The 15,475-nt window shown below is 38.8% G+C and overlaps 1 protein-coding gene across 1 annotated transcript in view; it reads left to right on the top strand.

Moving 5' to 3' along the window:
* The window catches only part of GCH1 (GTP cyclohydrolase 1), a 51,399-nt gene that overhangs the window by 23,651 nt on the left and 12,273 nt on the right, over positions 1 to 15,475 (top strand). The window contains exons 2-3 of the mRNA XM_022570519.2: positions 2,754 to 2,863; positions 14,245 to 14,300. Of these exons, the coding sequence (XP_022426227.1) occupies positions 2,754 to 2,863; positions 14,245 to 14,300 (166 nt within the window). The remainder of the gene's footprint in view (positions 1 to 2,753; positions 2,864 to 14,244; positions 14,301 to 15,475) is intronic.

Genomic DNA, 15,475 nt, shown 5'->3' with positions numbered 1-15,475 from the left:
TCCCCCACATTGACAGGCGGATTCTTTTTTGTGTGTGTGGTACGCGGGCCTCTCACTGTTGTGGCCTCTCCCGTTGCGGAGCACAGCCTCCGGACGTGCAGGCTCAGCGGCCATGGCTCACGGGCCTAGCCGCTCCGCGGCATGTGGGATCTTCCCGGACCGGGGCACGAACCCGTGTCCCCTATATCGGCAGGCGGACTCTCAACCACTGCGCCACCAGGGAAGCCCATGGCAGGCGGATTCTTAACCACTGCGCCACCAGGGAAGTCCCTCTGTTGTGTTTTTTAGAAGTTTTTATTCTGAAATAATTTTAGACTTACAGAATAATGATAAAAATAGTAAGAGAGATTCTCTATATACCCTTTCCCAAGCTTCCTCTAATGCTAACATCTCCCATGGCCATGGTGCAATCATCAACACCATGAACGAAACTACAGGCTTTATTTGGATTTTAGTTTTTCTGTTGCTTTTACTTGTCATGTGTCTTTAGTCTCCTCTAGCGTGGACAGTTCCTTAGTCTTTCCATGTCTATTTTTAAATTATTTATTTATTTTTTTGGCCACGCCGCGTGACCTGTGGGATCTGAGCTCCCCGACCAGGGATTGAACCCAGGCCCACAGCAGTGAGAATGCGGAGTCCTAGTCGCTGGACCACCAGGAAATTCCCTCCATGTCTTTTTAAAAAGAGTTCTTCTTTAGATATTTTGTAGAATGTCCCTCAGTTTGTGTGGTGATTAGACTGCAGTTACAGATTTTGGGGAAGAATTCCACAGAGGTGATGTGCCCTTCTCATGGTCTTATGTCAGGAGCTACATGATATCAGTATGTCTTATTACTGGTAAAGTTAACCTTAATTATTTGATTAAAGTAGTGTCTGCCAGGTTTCTCCATAGTAAATTTATTACTTTTCCTTTTCTGCAGTCTGTTCCTTAGAAGCAAATTATTGCTTTTTAAATTCTGGTGTACATCAATGTGCATGGGAACATAGCTTAGCAACTCTCTTAATTATAGTAATAGTAATAATATTATCTATCGCATACCCCACCTGCATATTTCTAAGCACAAGTGGATTATCTCATTTAATCCTCAGGATACCTCTCTGAAGTAGATACTTTTTTCATGCCCATTTTATAGCTGAGAAGATTGAGGCACAGAGTGCCTTGCCCAAGGTTCTGCAGTTAGCAATGGAGCCAGATGCTAACATAAGCCTAACTTGAGGGCCAGCATTTAACACATGCCATATGGTTGTTGTCGGAGCTTAGAATGGGGATGCTCTCATTTTTTGCCAGAGAAAACAAATGAACACTTCCTATATTTGACAATTCTCTTTTGTTCTTTAAGAAAAATTTTTTTGTTTTTACTTTCAGGAAGATTCCTTGTGTGACTAAAGATTTTATTTAGTCAGCTATGCATGGCAGTAACATTACATTAAAATCATGGAGAACTCCAAGATACTTTGGGGAGCACTGAGGATCTATTTTTGGACTTCTTATAAAAATAGGACTGAAGGTTAGGACAGAGTATTCAGAAGAGAAAACTGCTTTTGGAGGAGTATTTACTTAAAGAATGGCCCTGAGCCTTTTCCTCCCTGGATTTTTTTAGCCTCTCTTAACCAGGGTGTCATGTTTATCTCTGTGTCCAAACCCCACATGTTCACTTTTGTTTACCACACTAATAACTGCTGTATTACACAGTCAAATATGTCTCTGAATAGCCTAAATCGGGGGATGACAACTGTGGTTAAATGATAACTCAATATCTGTGAGCCTCTCTTCTGGTAGCAACGGAGCCACTGAAGGTCAGGCTGTGTGGGTGGACATTTGCACATCTTCCCTGTGACTCACTCAGCAGCCTGCCTTTCCAAGGGGAAATAGCAGTATGTGGCTACAAAGCTCTGTTCATCTCCTCCCTTCTGTCTCATACTGTGTAGATTGGGTATCCCCAAATCCTTGAAATCACATACCTAGATGACTTGAATGTATCTAGTCTGCCAAGCTGTTCAGATATGAGTGCAGTTTTTAAAAATAAAGTTTTTGTTTCTAAATGTCTGTTGTAAGCCTGGCCTTATATGACAGAGTCCACAGGTTAAACAAGACACTGTTCATCACCCAAAGCCAACCTGGACAGGCACACACATAAAAACTATAGAATTGATTTCCTTAGGAAGGGAGGAGGAAGGCAACTGTTTAGAACGAGTCTGATGCTTGCATACAATAACTAGAAAATTTTATAAGAATAGAAAATTATTTGGGGTGGTAATAACAGAGGTCAAGTTTATGGGTATCTGGATCTAGCTTCAGCAATCAGAGAGGTAAGAATTGGTTTTTTCTCAGATATAGTTTTCTACACATTTGTTATAGAGAAAGTGTTAGGTACAGGAAAATGTAAGGAAGGAAGTGAAAGTAGACCATTCCTATCACCAGAAATACCCACTCTTTTGTTTTGCATAATCTATCTCCTTTCTTCCCTCCCTCTTTTTCCCTTCCTCTCCTATGCTACAAATACATTGGTAATCCTGCATTTTTTATGTAATACCACATCATAAGGATTTTCCCCACCATTTAAAGAAAAAGACTTTGCTAATGTGGTGGGAGAAAAATAACTAGTTTTAATTTGCATGCCATTAATATTTTAGTTAGGATTAACATTCTTATGTTGACTGTCAATTTACATGTACCTACAGGGTGTTAGCTTTTCTATTCTTTATCTTACTATAAAATTGGAAACGTTACTAAAGCAAGCCTCTGATTTCAGATGTCCTAAATGATGCTATATTTGATGAAGATCACGATGAGATGGTGATTGTGAAGGACATAGACATGTTTTCCATGTGTGAACATCATCTAGTTCCGTTTGTTGGAAAGGTAAGTTTTTCTATGTTGTCTCCTAACAGTGTTTAAAAGCACAATGACAGTTTTAAAGTTAGGATAATTATATTTTAAATTGTCACCTGCTAATTCCTAATATCCCAGATATTTAGAATTACACATAAACATTTACTCTTTATCAACCCTACTAATCTAATAGCTGGAAATTAACAAAATAAAAACAAAGTAGCAGAAGGCCCTCTGGGCAAGCATTTCACAGTAAATACCATGTTAATAGGTTAAAATAATGAGATTAAAGACCATCTTTTTTTTTTTTTTTTAGGTAGCTGCTGCAGGCTCTGAAAACCTTTGCCCTTTATTTTGACTTGATCCAAGATATACTTTTGTATAATATGACATGAGCAGTAATGATTGCAGAATGTCTTGTGGCAGAGGTTATAGTATTAGTGGGTTTAATTTGTTTCCAACCCTTTCTATTTTAGGAAAAATGAATCTGTGAGCTAGATAATGTTATCTAGTTTGCTGTAGTTAAACATACTTTTGAGAACATGTGGGCTACCTAGAGTTGTCCTTTTCTCTTCCCTCCCCCCATATAATTTTATTTTATTTTGACTTTTTATTAATAATTTTCAAATGGAAGACTTACAGGAAATAGTGGTATGAATATCTAAACACCCATCACCTAAATTTAATGTGTTAACATTTGCTTCATATTTTTTTGTTAAAGTATTTTTTCATTTTTTATAGAAGTGAAACGTAGAAAAATGCACAAATCATTAGGGTACTTCCTACTACCTCACAGATCAAGAACTAGAACATTATCAGTGTCCTAGAAGCTCACCTTGTGCCCCTTGTTAATCCCTAACCCATCTTGTCCCCACAGGTAACCAGTATATGGATTTGTAACATTATAGATTGATTAGTTTTGCTGGTTTTTCAATTACTATATATAAATAGGTGGGGTCTACAGAATGTACTCTTTTGTGTTTAGCTTCTTTTGTTCCATATTGAAAGAGTCATTGATGTTATGTTATTGCCTGTCATTATATTTTCATTGCTATATATAATTCCATTGTACAAACATACCACAATTTATTCTGTTCTTGGAGGACATTTGTATTGTTTCCTCTCTCTCTCTCTGTTTGGGTTTTTTGGTTGTTGTTGTTGGTGTTTTTTTTGTTTTTGGCTATTGCAAACAATACTGCTATCAGCATTCTTTTGGTGCACAGATGCATATATTTCTTTTTTAAATTTTTATTTATTTTTTAATTTTCTGAAAGAATTTTATTTATTTATTATTTATTTATTTACCGAGCCACACAGCATGTGGGATCTCAGTTCCCTGACCAGGGATTGAACCTGGGCCACGGCAGTGAAAGCTCAGAATCCTAATCACTAGGCCACCAGGGAACTCACTAATTTATTTTTAAATTTTAGTTGATTTACAATATTGTATTAGCCTCAGGTGTACAGTAAAGTGATTCAGCTGTATGTGTGTGTGTGTGTGTGTGTGTGTGTGTGTATATTTTTTTCAGGTTATTTTCCATTCTAGATTATTATAAGATATAGAATATAGTTCCCTGTGCTATACAATAAATCCTTATTACCTATGTATTTTATGTATAGTAGCTTGTATCCTAATTTATCCCTTTCCCCTTTGGTAACCATAAGTTTGTCTTCTATGTCTATTAGTCTGTTTCTGTTTTGTCTATACATTCATGTGTATTATTTTTAAGGTTCCACATATAAGTGATATCATATGATATTTGTCTCTCTCTGTCTGACTTACTTCACTTAGTATTGTATTCTCTAGGTCACCCCACGTTGCTGCAAATGGCAATACTTTATTCTTTTTTATGGCTGAGTCATAGTCCATTGTATACATATACCATATCTTCTTAAACCAATTGTCTGTTGATAGACACTTGGGTTGTTTCTGTGTCTTGGCTATTGTAAATAGTGCTGCTCTGAACATTGTGGTGCATGTATTTTTTTGAGTTAGAGTTTTAATCTTTTCTGGATATATGTCCAGGAGTGGGACTGCTGGATCATATGGTAACTCTAGTTTTTGAAGGAACCTCCATAGTGGTTGCACCAATTTACATTCCCACCAACAATGTAAGAGGGTTCCCTTTTCCCCACACCCTCTCCAGCGTTTATTATTTGTAGACTTTTTGATGATGGTCATTCTGATCAATGTGAAGTGATACCTCATTGTGGTTTTGATTTGCATTTCTCTAATAATATGTTGAACATTGTTCATGTGCCCGTTAGCCATCTGTGTGTCTTCTTTGGAGAAACGTCTGTTTAGACCTTCTGCCCATTTTTTGATTGGGTTTCTTTTCTCAGTATTGAGTTGTATGACTTGCTTGTATATTTTGGATATTAACCCCTTGTCGGTCACATCGTTTGCAAACATTTTCTCCCATTAGGTAGGTTGTCTTTTTGTTTTGTCGATGGTATTCTTTGCTGTGCAAATGCTTGTAAGTTTGATTAAGTCCCATTTGTTTATTTTTGCTTTTATTTCTTTTGCATTGGGAGACTGATCTAAGAAAATGTTGCTATGACTTATGTCAGGGAATGTTTTGCCTATGTTCTCTTCTAGGAGTTTTATGGTGTTGTGTCTTATATTTAGGTCTTTAAACTATTTTGAGTTTATTTTTGTGTACAGTGTGAGGGAGTGTTCTAATTTCGTTGATATACATGTAGCTGTCCAGCTTTCCCAACACCACTTTTTGAAGAGATTGTCTTTTCTCCATTGTATATTCTTGCCTCCTTTGTCATAGATTAATTGACCATAAGTACATGGGTTTATTTCTGGGCTTTCTATCCTGTTCCATTGACCTTTGTGTCTGTTTTTGTGCCAATACTATGCTGTTTTGATTACTGTAGCTTTGTAGTATTGTCTGAAGTCTGGGAGAGTTATGCCTCCAGCTTTGCTCTTTTCCCTCAGGATTGCTTTGGCAATTCTATGTCTTTTGTGGCTCCATATAAATTTTAGTATTACTTGTTCCAGTTCTGTGGAAAATGTCATGGGTATTTTGATAGGGATTGCATTAAATCTGTAGATTGCTTGTGGAGTAGTATGGCCATTTTAACAATATAAATTCTTCTAATCCAAGAGGATGAGATATCTTTCCATTTCTTTGAATCATCTTCAATTTACTTAGTTTATCAATGTTTTATAGTTTTTAGCCTATAGGTCTTTCACCTCCTTGGTTAAATTTATTCCTAGGTTGTTTTTTTTTTTAATTGGATGTGATTTTAAACAGAATTTTTAAACTTTCTCTTTCTGATATTTCATTGTTAGTGTAAATAAATGCAACAGATTTCTGTATATTAGTCTTGTATCCTGCTACCTTGCTGATTTCTTTTATTCTGATAGTTTTTGTGTGGGGTCGTTAGGGTTCTCTATATAGAGAACTGTGTCATCTGAAAATAGTGACAGTTTACCTCTTTACTTCCAATTTGGGTACCTTCTCTTTTTCCTATCTGATTGCTGTGGCTCGGACTTCCAATACTATGTTGAATAGGAGTGGTGAGAGTGGGCATCATTGTCTTGTTCCTGAATTTAATAGGAAGGCTTTAAGCTTTACACTGTTGAGTATTATATTGGCTGTGGGTTTGTCGTAAATGGCTTTTATTATGTTGAGATATGTTCCCTCTATATCCACTTTGGTGAGAGTTTTTGTCATGAGTGGATGTTGAATTTTATCAAATAATTTTTCTGCATCTATTGAGATAATCATGTGGTTTTTGTCTTTCCTTTTCTTAACGTGGTGTATCACACTGATTTGTATGTTGAACCATCCTTGCAACTCTGGAATGAATCCAACTTGATCATGGTGTATGATCCTTTTTATGTATTATTGGATTCAGTTTGCCAACATTTTGTTGAGGATTTTTGCATCTATATTCATCAAAGATATTAGCCTGTAATTTTCTTTTATTTGTAGTGTCTTTGGTTTTGGTATTAGGGCGATGGTGGCTTCCTAGAATGAATTTGAGAGTGTTTCGTCCTCTTCAGTCTTTTGGAATAGTTTGGGAAGGATAGGTGTAAGTTCTTTGTATGTTTGGTAGAATTTCCCCAGTGAAGCCATCAAGTCCTGGACTTTTGTTTGCAGGGAGGTTTTGTTTTTAAATTTTTTTATTACAGATTCTGTTTCACTTCTAGTAATTGGTCTGTTCAAATTATCTTTCTTCTTGACTCAGTTTTGGCAGGCCATTGGTTTCTAGAAACTTGTTCTTCCAGTTGTCCAATTTGTTGGTATACAACTGTTTATAGTATCGTCTTATGTTTTTTTTATTTTTGGTATTTCTGCAGTATTGGTTGTTATTTCTCCTCTTTCACTTCTTGTATATTTGGGTCCTCTCTGTTTTCTTCTTGGTGAGCCTGGCTAGAAGTTTGTCTCTTTTATCTTTTCAAAAAACCAGCTCTTGGTTTTATTGATCTTTTCTATTTTTTAAAAATCTCTATTTTATTTATTTATTTTCTGATCTTTATGATTTCCTTCCTTCTGCTTACTTTGGGTTTTGTTTGTTCTTCTTTTTCTAATTCTTTAGGTGATAGGTTAGGTTGTTTGAGATTTTTCTTACTTGAGGAAATCCTGTATTGCTATGAACTTCTCTCTTAGAACTGCTTTTGCTGCATTCCATAGATTTTTGTAAGGTTGTGTTTTTATTGTTGTTTGTCACAAGGTATTTTCTGATTTCTTCTTTGATTTCATCATTGACCTGTTGGGTTTTTAGTAGCATATTATTTAGTCTCCATGTGTTTTTTTGTTGTTGTTTTTTCCTGTTTTTCTTTGTGGTTGATTTCTCATGTCATATCATTGTGGTCAAAAAAGATGCTTGAAATAATTTCTGTCCTCTTAAATTTGTTGAGGTTTGTTTTATGACCTAGTATATGGTCTATTCTAGGGAATGTTCCATGTGTGCTTGAAAAGAATTTTTTTTCTAATAGATATCAGTTAAGGCCAACTGGTCTAGTGTCATTTTAGGACCTCTGTTGCCTTATTGATTTTCTGTCTGGAGGATCTATACATTGATGTCAGTGAGGTGTTAAAAGTCTCCTACTATTATTGTTTTCCTGTCACTTTCTCCCTTTGTTAGTATTTTTATATATTTAGGTATTCCAAAATGGGTGCATATATGTTAATGAGTATAATATCCTCTTCTTGTATTGATCCCTTTATTATATAATGTCCTTGTCTTTCTTTATGGACTCTGTTTTAAAGTCTATTTTGTCCAATATGAATATTGCTACCTCTGTTTTCTTGTCATTTCTATTTGGATGAAATATCTATTTTCATCCCTTCACTTTCAATCTGTGTGTGTATCTTGCCCTGAAGTAAATCTCTTGTAGGCAGCGCATTTTAGTTTCTTTTTATTCAGTCTGCCACTCTATGTCTTTTGATGGGAGCATTTAGTCCATTGACATTTAAAGTAATTATTGATCGGTATGTACTTATTGCCATTTGAAACCTTGTTTTCCAGTTGATTTTGTAGTTCTTCTTTGTTCCTCTCTTTATGTTTTTCCTTTGTGGTTTGATGGTTCTTTTTTATATTATGCTTGAGTTCCTTTCTTTTTGGTTGTTGTGAATCTGTCATGTGTTTTTGATTTGTGGTTATCCTGGTTTTCAAGTATGTTGACCCATAACTATATCTACTTGCTTTAAACTGATAGTCATATCATGTAAGTTTGAACATGTTCTAAAAGATCTACATTTTTATACTCTCCTTTCCCATATTTTATGGCTTTGATGTCCCATTTTACATCTTCATGTTTATTCTTTTGCTGTTAATTGTAGTTATAATTGCATTTACAAATTTTTTTGATTTTTTTGCAGTGTAAATAGTGTAAACATTATTTACAATGTCATCTTAGTTTCAGGTGTACAGCGCAGTGATTCAGTTATTGTTTTTTAATCTATGTACTGGCTTATTTAAGTGATCTTCAGTCCTTTTATATATTTGCTTTTCTTTTTTTTTATATTTCATTTTTGGCTGCATCAGGTGTTAGTTGTAGCATGTGGGATCTTTCATTGCGGCGCTTGGGCTTCTCTGTAGTTGTGGCACACAGTCTCCAGAGCGCATAGGCTCTGTAGCTGCAGCACACAGGCTCATTAGTTGTGGTGCATGGGCTCAGTTGCCCTGTGGCATGTGGGATCTTAGTTCCCTGACCAGGGATCGAACCCACATCCCTTGCATTGGAAGGTGGATTCTTAACCACTGGACCACCAGGGAAGTTCCATATATTTGCTTTTCCTATTGTGATTTTTCCCTATCCTATAGATTCTTTTTTTTTTAATTGAGAACATTTTTTAAAATTAATTTAATTTTGGCTGCATTGGGTCTTCATTGCTGCACACAGGCTTTCTCTAGTTGCGGTGAGTGGGGGCTACTCCTTGTTGCAGTGCGCGGGGTTCTCATTGCGGTGGCTTCTCTTTGTTGCAGAGCACGGGCTCTAGGCGCGCAGGCTTCAGTAGTTGTGGTTCATGGGCTCTAGAGCACAGGCTCAGTAGTTGTGACGCACGGGCTTAGCTGCTCTGCAGGATGTGGGATTTTTCCCAGACCAGGGCTCGAATCCGTGTCCCCTGCACTGGCAGGTGGATTCTTAACCACTGTGCCACCAGGGAAGTCCCCCTATAGATTCTTGCTTCTCTGCTATTTAGAGAAAACCTTTCAATATTTCTTTAAGGGTAGGTTTAGTATTGCTGAATTCTTTTAGTTTTTGCTTGTCCGAGAAATTCTTTCTCTCTCCTATTCTAAATTATATTCTTGCTGGGTAGAGTTGCAGGGTTTTCCCTTTCAGGACTTTGAATATATCATGCCACTCCCTTCTGGCGTGCAAAGTTTCTGCAGAGAAATCTGCTGCTAGCCTTATGGGGGTTCCCTTGTAACTGACTGTTTTTCTCTTGCTGCCTTTAGAATCCTTACATTAACTTTTGCCACTTTAATTATGATATATCTTGGTCTGGGTCTGTTTGTGTTCATCTTGTTTGGAACCCTCTATCCTTCCTGTACCTGAATGTATTTCATTCTTTAGGTATGGAAAGTTTTAAGCCATAATTTCTGATACATTTTTGATCTTCTCTCTTTTCTCCATCTGAAACCCATTACGAGTTGGTTGGCACCCTTTTTATTATCCCATAGTTCTCATATGGTGCTTTCTTTTTTTTTGTTTGTCTTTCCATCTGCTGTTCTGATTGGATGATTTCCATTATTCTATCTCTCAGATCACTTATTTGTTCTGTTTTATTGCTTCTAGATTGTTTTTTATCTTGGGAATTGAGTTACCTAATTTTGATTGGTTCCTCTATAGTTTCTAGTTCCATTATAGTGATCTGCATTTCTATCTATAATCCTTTAGCATTTTTATTACCTATATTTTAAACTTGGGGTCTAGTTGGCTGGTAAAGCCTGTTTCATTATTAGTTCTTTCAGGGGATTTCTCTTGTCCTTTTAATTGGGAATAGTTCCTCTGCCTTTTCATTTTACTTAACTGTTTCTCCTAAATTCATAAAGTTAATCTACTGTGGTCTTGAAGGGGTGTTTTAATGTGGGAGTGTCCCTGCGTAGACTGTGTGAGTCCAGTATTTTTGATGCAAGGGCTGTTTTTGGTATGCATGCCAGCCACGTCTTTCCTCAAAGTGTACTGGCCGTCATCCTCCTGATAGCGGATGTGATTGGTGGCATGTCCAGAGCCTGAGCTGGAGGTCGGGTGGGGCCTCCTCTTTGCTCTGTGGCTGTCACACACGGGGTGGGGTGTGCTCCCCAGTTGTTGGAGCAGAAGCCCAGAGGGTCAGGTTCAGTAAGGCTCCATGTTCCTTGAATGCATGCCCTGTCTCAAAGCATGTGGCTGCTGAAGCAGGTGAAGCCCACATGGTCACAGTGAACCCAGGCACCGCCCACACAGGTGTCCACACCTCTGCTCAGCAGCAGCCCGAGGCCATGACCCTTTCTCCGTTGTGTTCATCCCAGGCCTAGCTCTAGGCTGTGATGTGGAGTGGGCTGGTGCAGGGGGCCAGGGTGTGATGACTGCAGGAATCCAGGTGCTTGTGCTGCTGCCTGGGACCTGGGCTGCCTCTGTGGTGGACCTCTTCCAGGACCTATCTGCCCCAGATCTGGCACCGAGCTGTAGTGTGGGGTGGGCGGACCTGGAGTGCTCCTGGCAGGTAGTGAGCCACTGTTTACTCCTCCCCAGAGGCTGTCCACCCAAGACGTTTCTGTGGTGCCACCCAGTGTGTGTGCTGACCAAGTCTGCCATGGCTGGACTGCCCCTGCCATGTGAATGCTGACAGTGGACTTTTGAGTTTTGGCCCAGACCACACCCCAGGCCCTCTGGACTATCTCTTTGCAGCTAGGCTGGGTCCTCTCTCAGGACTTGTCCATCCGGGATTCAGTGCCTAAGCCCTGTGTGTACTAGCAGCAACCCCTCCCAGCCCTGGCAAGCGTTTTGGACTGGAAGTGTGGCCAGGTGGAAGCCAGCAGTGCCCTCTCTCTCGATTGCTGGCCAGCCGGCTTGCTCACTCCTTGCAAGCAGAGTCCAGCCCCCTCTAGCCCTTCTGTCTATTCCAGCAAGCCTCCCAGCAGGCAAGGGGGCCCCTCAGGGCTTGGGCCTGCCCCTGTAGACCTTCCCTCCTTCACAGATCCCTCCCAGGGGCACTGGTCCTGTCCTGATGCCTTTTTTTTTTTTTTTTCTCATCCTACCTGGTTACACAGAGAACTTTCTTATATAACCAAAGTTACAAGAAATCTGCCAGTTTCCAGTTGGTTTTCTGCATGAATTGTTCCAGGTGTAGATGGATTTTTGATGTGCCTCTTGGGGGAGATGAGCTGTACGTCCTTCTGCTCCGCCACCTTGATCCTCCTCTTGCATGCATTTCCATTGGAATATACCTAGGAGTGGATGTACAGGGATACAGGGTATACCTGTGTTCAACTTATTAAATACAGACTTTTAGTTTTCCAAGTTGGTTGTACCAGTTTACATTTCATATACTCTCATGAGTCCTAGTCACGTCACATCCTCATCAACACTTGGCACTTTCAGTCTTTTTTTTAGTATTCTGATGTGTATGTAGCGGTATCTCTTTTTAAAACCTTTTATTACAGAAAATTTCAAACATATCTAAGAATAGGTATATTAGTATATAACGTTCCATGTTCCCATCAACCAGTTTCAACAGTTATCAGTAAAGGACTAATCTTGTCCTATATATGTCCCCACTGGACTATTTTGAAGCAAATCCTAGATAACATTTTTTTTTCTATAATTTCTTCCAGCATATTTCTCTAAAAGATAAGGATTTTTTTTAAGGAACATAACTGATTTGATTATCAACCTAAAAAGTTGGCAGTAAATCCTTCAATATATTGAAGTATGATATAGACAACACGACTCTTCATTACTAGTCATTAATACCTATCTCTAAAATAGTTTTACTTATCCTCAGTAGCACTAGCATAGACGAAAGTAATTCCTAAATAGCATCTAATAACGGATATTTACATGTTTCCAGGTGTCCCAGCTGTCTTGTTGGTTTAAACCAGAATCCAAATAAGGGTTACACATTTGCACTCGCATTGCATTTGGTTGTTATGCATCTTAAGTCTCTTAATCTACAATAGTCTCCTCTGCCAGCCCCACCTCCATCCCCACCCCAATGACGTTCTTTACCGGAGAAACTAGGCCAGTTGCTCTGTAGAGTGTCTCAGTTTCTGGATTTGCTCCATTCAATCTCTGCATTTTTCTATAAACTGGATTAGATCTAAAACTTCCTAAGTTTAAGATTAAACATTTGACAAGAGTAGTTCATCGGGGTGCTGACGATTCCGTATTCCATCACATGAGGAGGCATATATGGTCTGGTAGTCACACAACTAATGATGCTGGGCCGTGACAGCAGGGCTTTGTATTTTCAGAAATGAGGGAACCTTTGAGCTCATGGCTACCTTTTATTTTAAGTGAGAATACCAGGCCCAGGAAGCTGTGAATTGTCCAAGAGGACATAGGGAGTTAGTGACTTGGCTGGGGTCAGACCCAGGAACTTGAGCCTGTACTCAGCCTCTCTCCACTATATCCTCCTACCTTTTGCTCTGATTACTTCTGTGTCTGTGTTCTTACTAACTCGGTTTTTAAACATACTGTTCAGTGATGATTGCCTAAAGTGGCCATTTACAGGAATTCCCTGGTGGTCCAGTGGTTAGGACTCCACGCTTTCACTGCGAAGGGCCCAGGTTCGATCCCTGGTCAAGGAGCAAAGATCACACAAGCCACATGGCGTGGCCAAAAAAAATAAAAAGTGACCATTTAAATGACAGGATCTTTGGGAAGACTAAAAATAGTATAAACAAATAAATTATAGCTCTGTATATAAGTGTATAAATTTCAAGTGGTACTTCTGTACCTTGGTTCCATGGGAAAGTTTCAACTCTAATTTTTCTTTGACATACCCAATGTTCAGGTGCTATATAACTTTCTCCTTCTGCTGAGCAGGAAGGCAATGAATTGGTATTCTCAGACTCCCAAAGCATAGTGCCTAATAGATGAAAAAAAACCCACTAATTACTCCTGGATTATTCAAGTGTACAGTAAATATTAGGTGAACAAATGCAACAAATGCTGGCAAACCATGATGCAAATGAGTTGATCATTTTATATTAGGTAAATTGATTGCCTATAAGTGACCATTTATTAATCTTTTTGGAGAACTAATATTCTCTCATACTTAACACTTGGCTGAAAGACGTGTAACTTTTTCATATTAGATATTAATCAGTGCTTTTTAAGATTATAGAAATGGCTTTGCCTTATAGTAAGTCCTACAAGAACTTAAGCCTTAGGATCCAGATTTTTTCTGAGTCACAACTTGTAGCCATGTCCTTTTCTTCCTGTCAGGAGGATGGTGTTCTCTAGCAGCTTAGAAATGGGACTGCCCAGGATGACAAAGAGCACGGAGACCCTCTTTCTGTGCAACAGGGCAAGGTTAAGGCCACCATGATGTGTAGAATGGCAATATTTATACTTACAGTTTCAGCCATTTAAAGGAGGTTTTCTTAGCTACATTTTAATGTTGCTGTGGGATAATTAGCATTTTCCTGAGAAAGTTTCCCCTCAACAGAGGAAAGATTCTAAGAATTGTATAAAGAGCTTAACTTCACCAGGAAATACCACAGCTATACTTCAACTGTGTCATTTTATTAAGTCATTCTTATTTTCCTTTTACTTAATTTATGTGATTTTTAACTGCTTATGTAAGTGCTTCATTTTCTATGTCTTAAAGCTTCTAGATGTTTTAAAAATGTTTTCATTGTGTTGAACCACACTGTAAGTATACTGTATTATGTTTCCTTTCGTCACAAAGAAGTACTGTGTTTTCGCTTAGCTCATGATTTCTGTCTCTTCTCTGAAGGTCCATATCGGTTATCTTCCTAACAAGCAAGTTCTTGGCCTCAGCAAACTTGCTAGGTAAGTATGACTGTGTAGTGAATAAGATGACAGGTTTATAGGACCTGCCCCTACATGGTGAGAATCTTATCAGGCTTTGTCTCTTGATCGATGTGGATCTAACTTGGAAGGTACATTCCAACTTACTTTATAGTTGCAGAGACAATATATAGACAATATGTATAGTCTAAGACAGACTAAGAGGACCTGAAAACACAAATGCCCTTTCCTTCTCGCTCCCCTATTGCCTGCCTGCCTTCTCCACCTCCCTCCTGCACAATCCTTGAAGCCTTACCTCACACTTCTCTCAGTAGAGCCTTCGCTGACTGGAGAGGACCTGAGGGTGCATTCAGTTCAGCCCCCATTCTTTAAGGGTGGTTTAGCTAACTGTGGGGGAGAGGAAACCGGCACAGAGGTCTAACTGCACTGCTCTTTGAAGTGGGGGCCTCAACCCTGCCTTCCACTTGGGTACCTCCACACATCTCTGCATCCTGTAGGGCCAGTTGGTTCACGTCTGGCTCCGTTGCTCCTACAGACCCAAGACCATGCCTTCCTTGGCTTTTTCAGCTTTTTTCCCCCCTCAGCTCTATTCTGAGACAATACTAACTCTCTATTTCTCTTTCTGCTACAGTCTTTTTTCATTCTTTATCCTGTGGGTTCTGGCCTTTGCTACCATTTTTGAGTTTTAGGAAAGAGTGGTGATATATACAAGCATGGTCTCCTGTGTTTAACTAGAAGTCAAATTGAGGGTCAGTGTTCATATATCTCTGATAGGGACAATAAAATATTGGGGACTAGACCTAAATACCCTTTTGTGTAGTTTCCTTGTATAGAGTTAGCGAGTTGTGGGTGATGGGGAAATATTGGGAGGTGTATGTGTTAAAGGAGAGTTAAAATGAAGGAGTAGGTAATGAAATGCCATCAAGAGTCCCCCTCCTTCTAAAAATAAACCAAGCTAAGTTTGGATAACTTGACTGAGGTGAAAGTGACCATATCAAAATTGGAATAAACATACCTTTGTGACTAACTGACATCTGTGGCTCTGATATGTTCCTGCTTCTTCTCCACTTAGACAATCCTGAAATGGTGGTCCAGATCTTTTTCAATTCTGTGTTGGACTCTGTAAACACCGCCCCTGCAATCTGATGCCTGCTCTCCACAGCTGTTTGTTTTACGTTGTTTTCACTTCCACTTTC

This window comes from Delphinapterus leucas, chromosome 2 (genome assembly GCF_059928025.1).
Source record: "Delphinapterus leucas isolate spDelLeu-1000000601 "Yukka" chromosome 2, BTC_Dleu_Yukka2, whole genome shotgun sequence".
NCBI lineage: Eukaryota > Metazoa > Chordata > Mammalia > Artiodactyla > Monodontidae > Delphinapterus > Delphinapterus leucas.
This window is presented reverse-complemented; position numbering and strand designations above follow the sequence as displayed.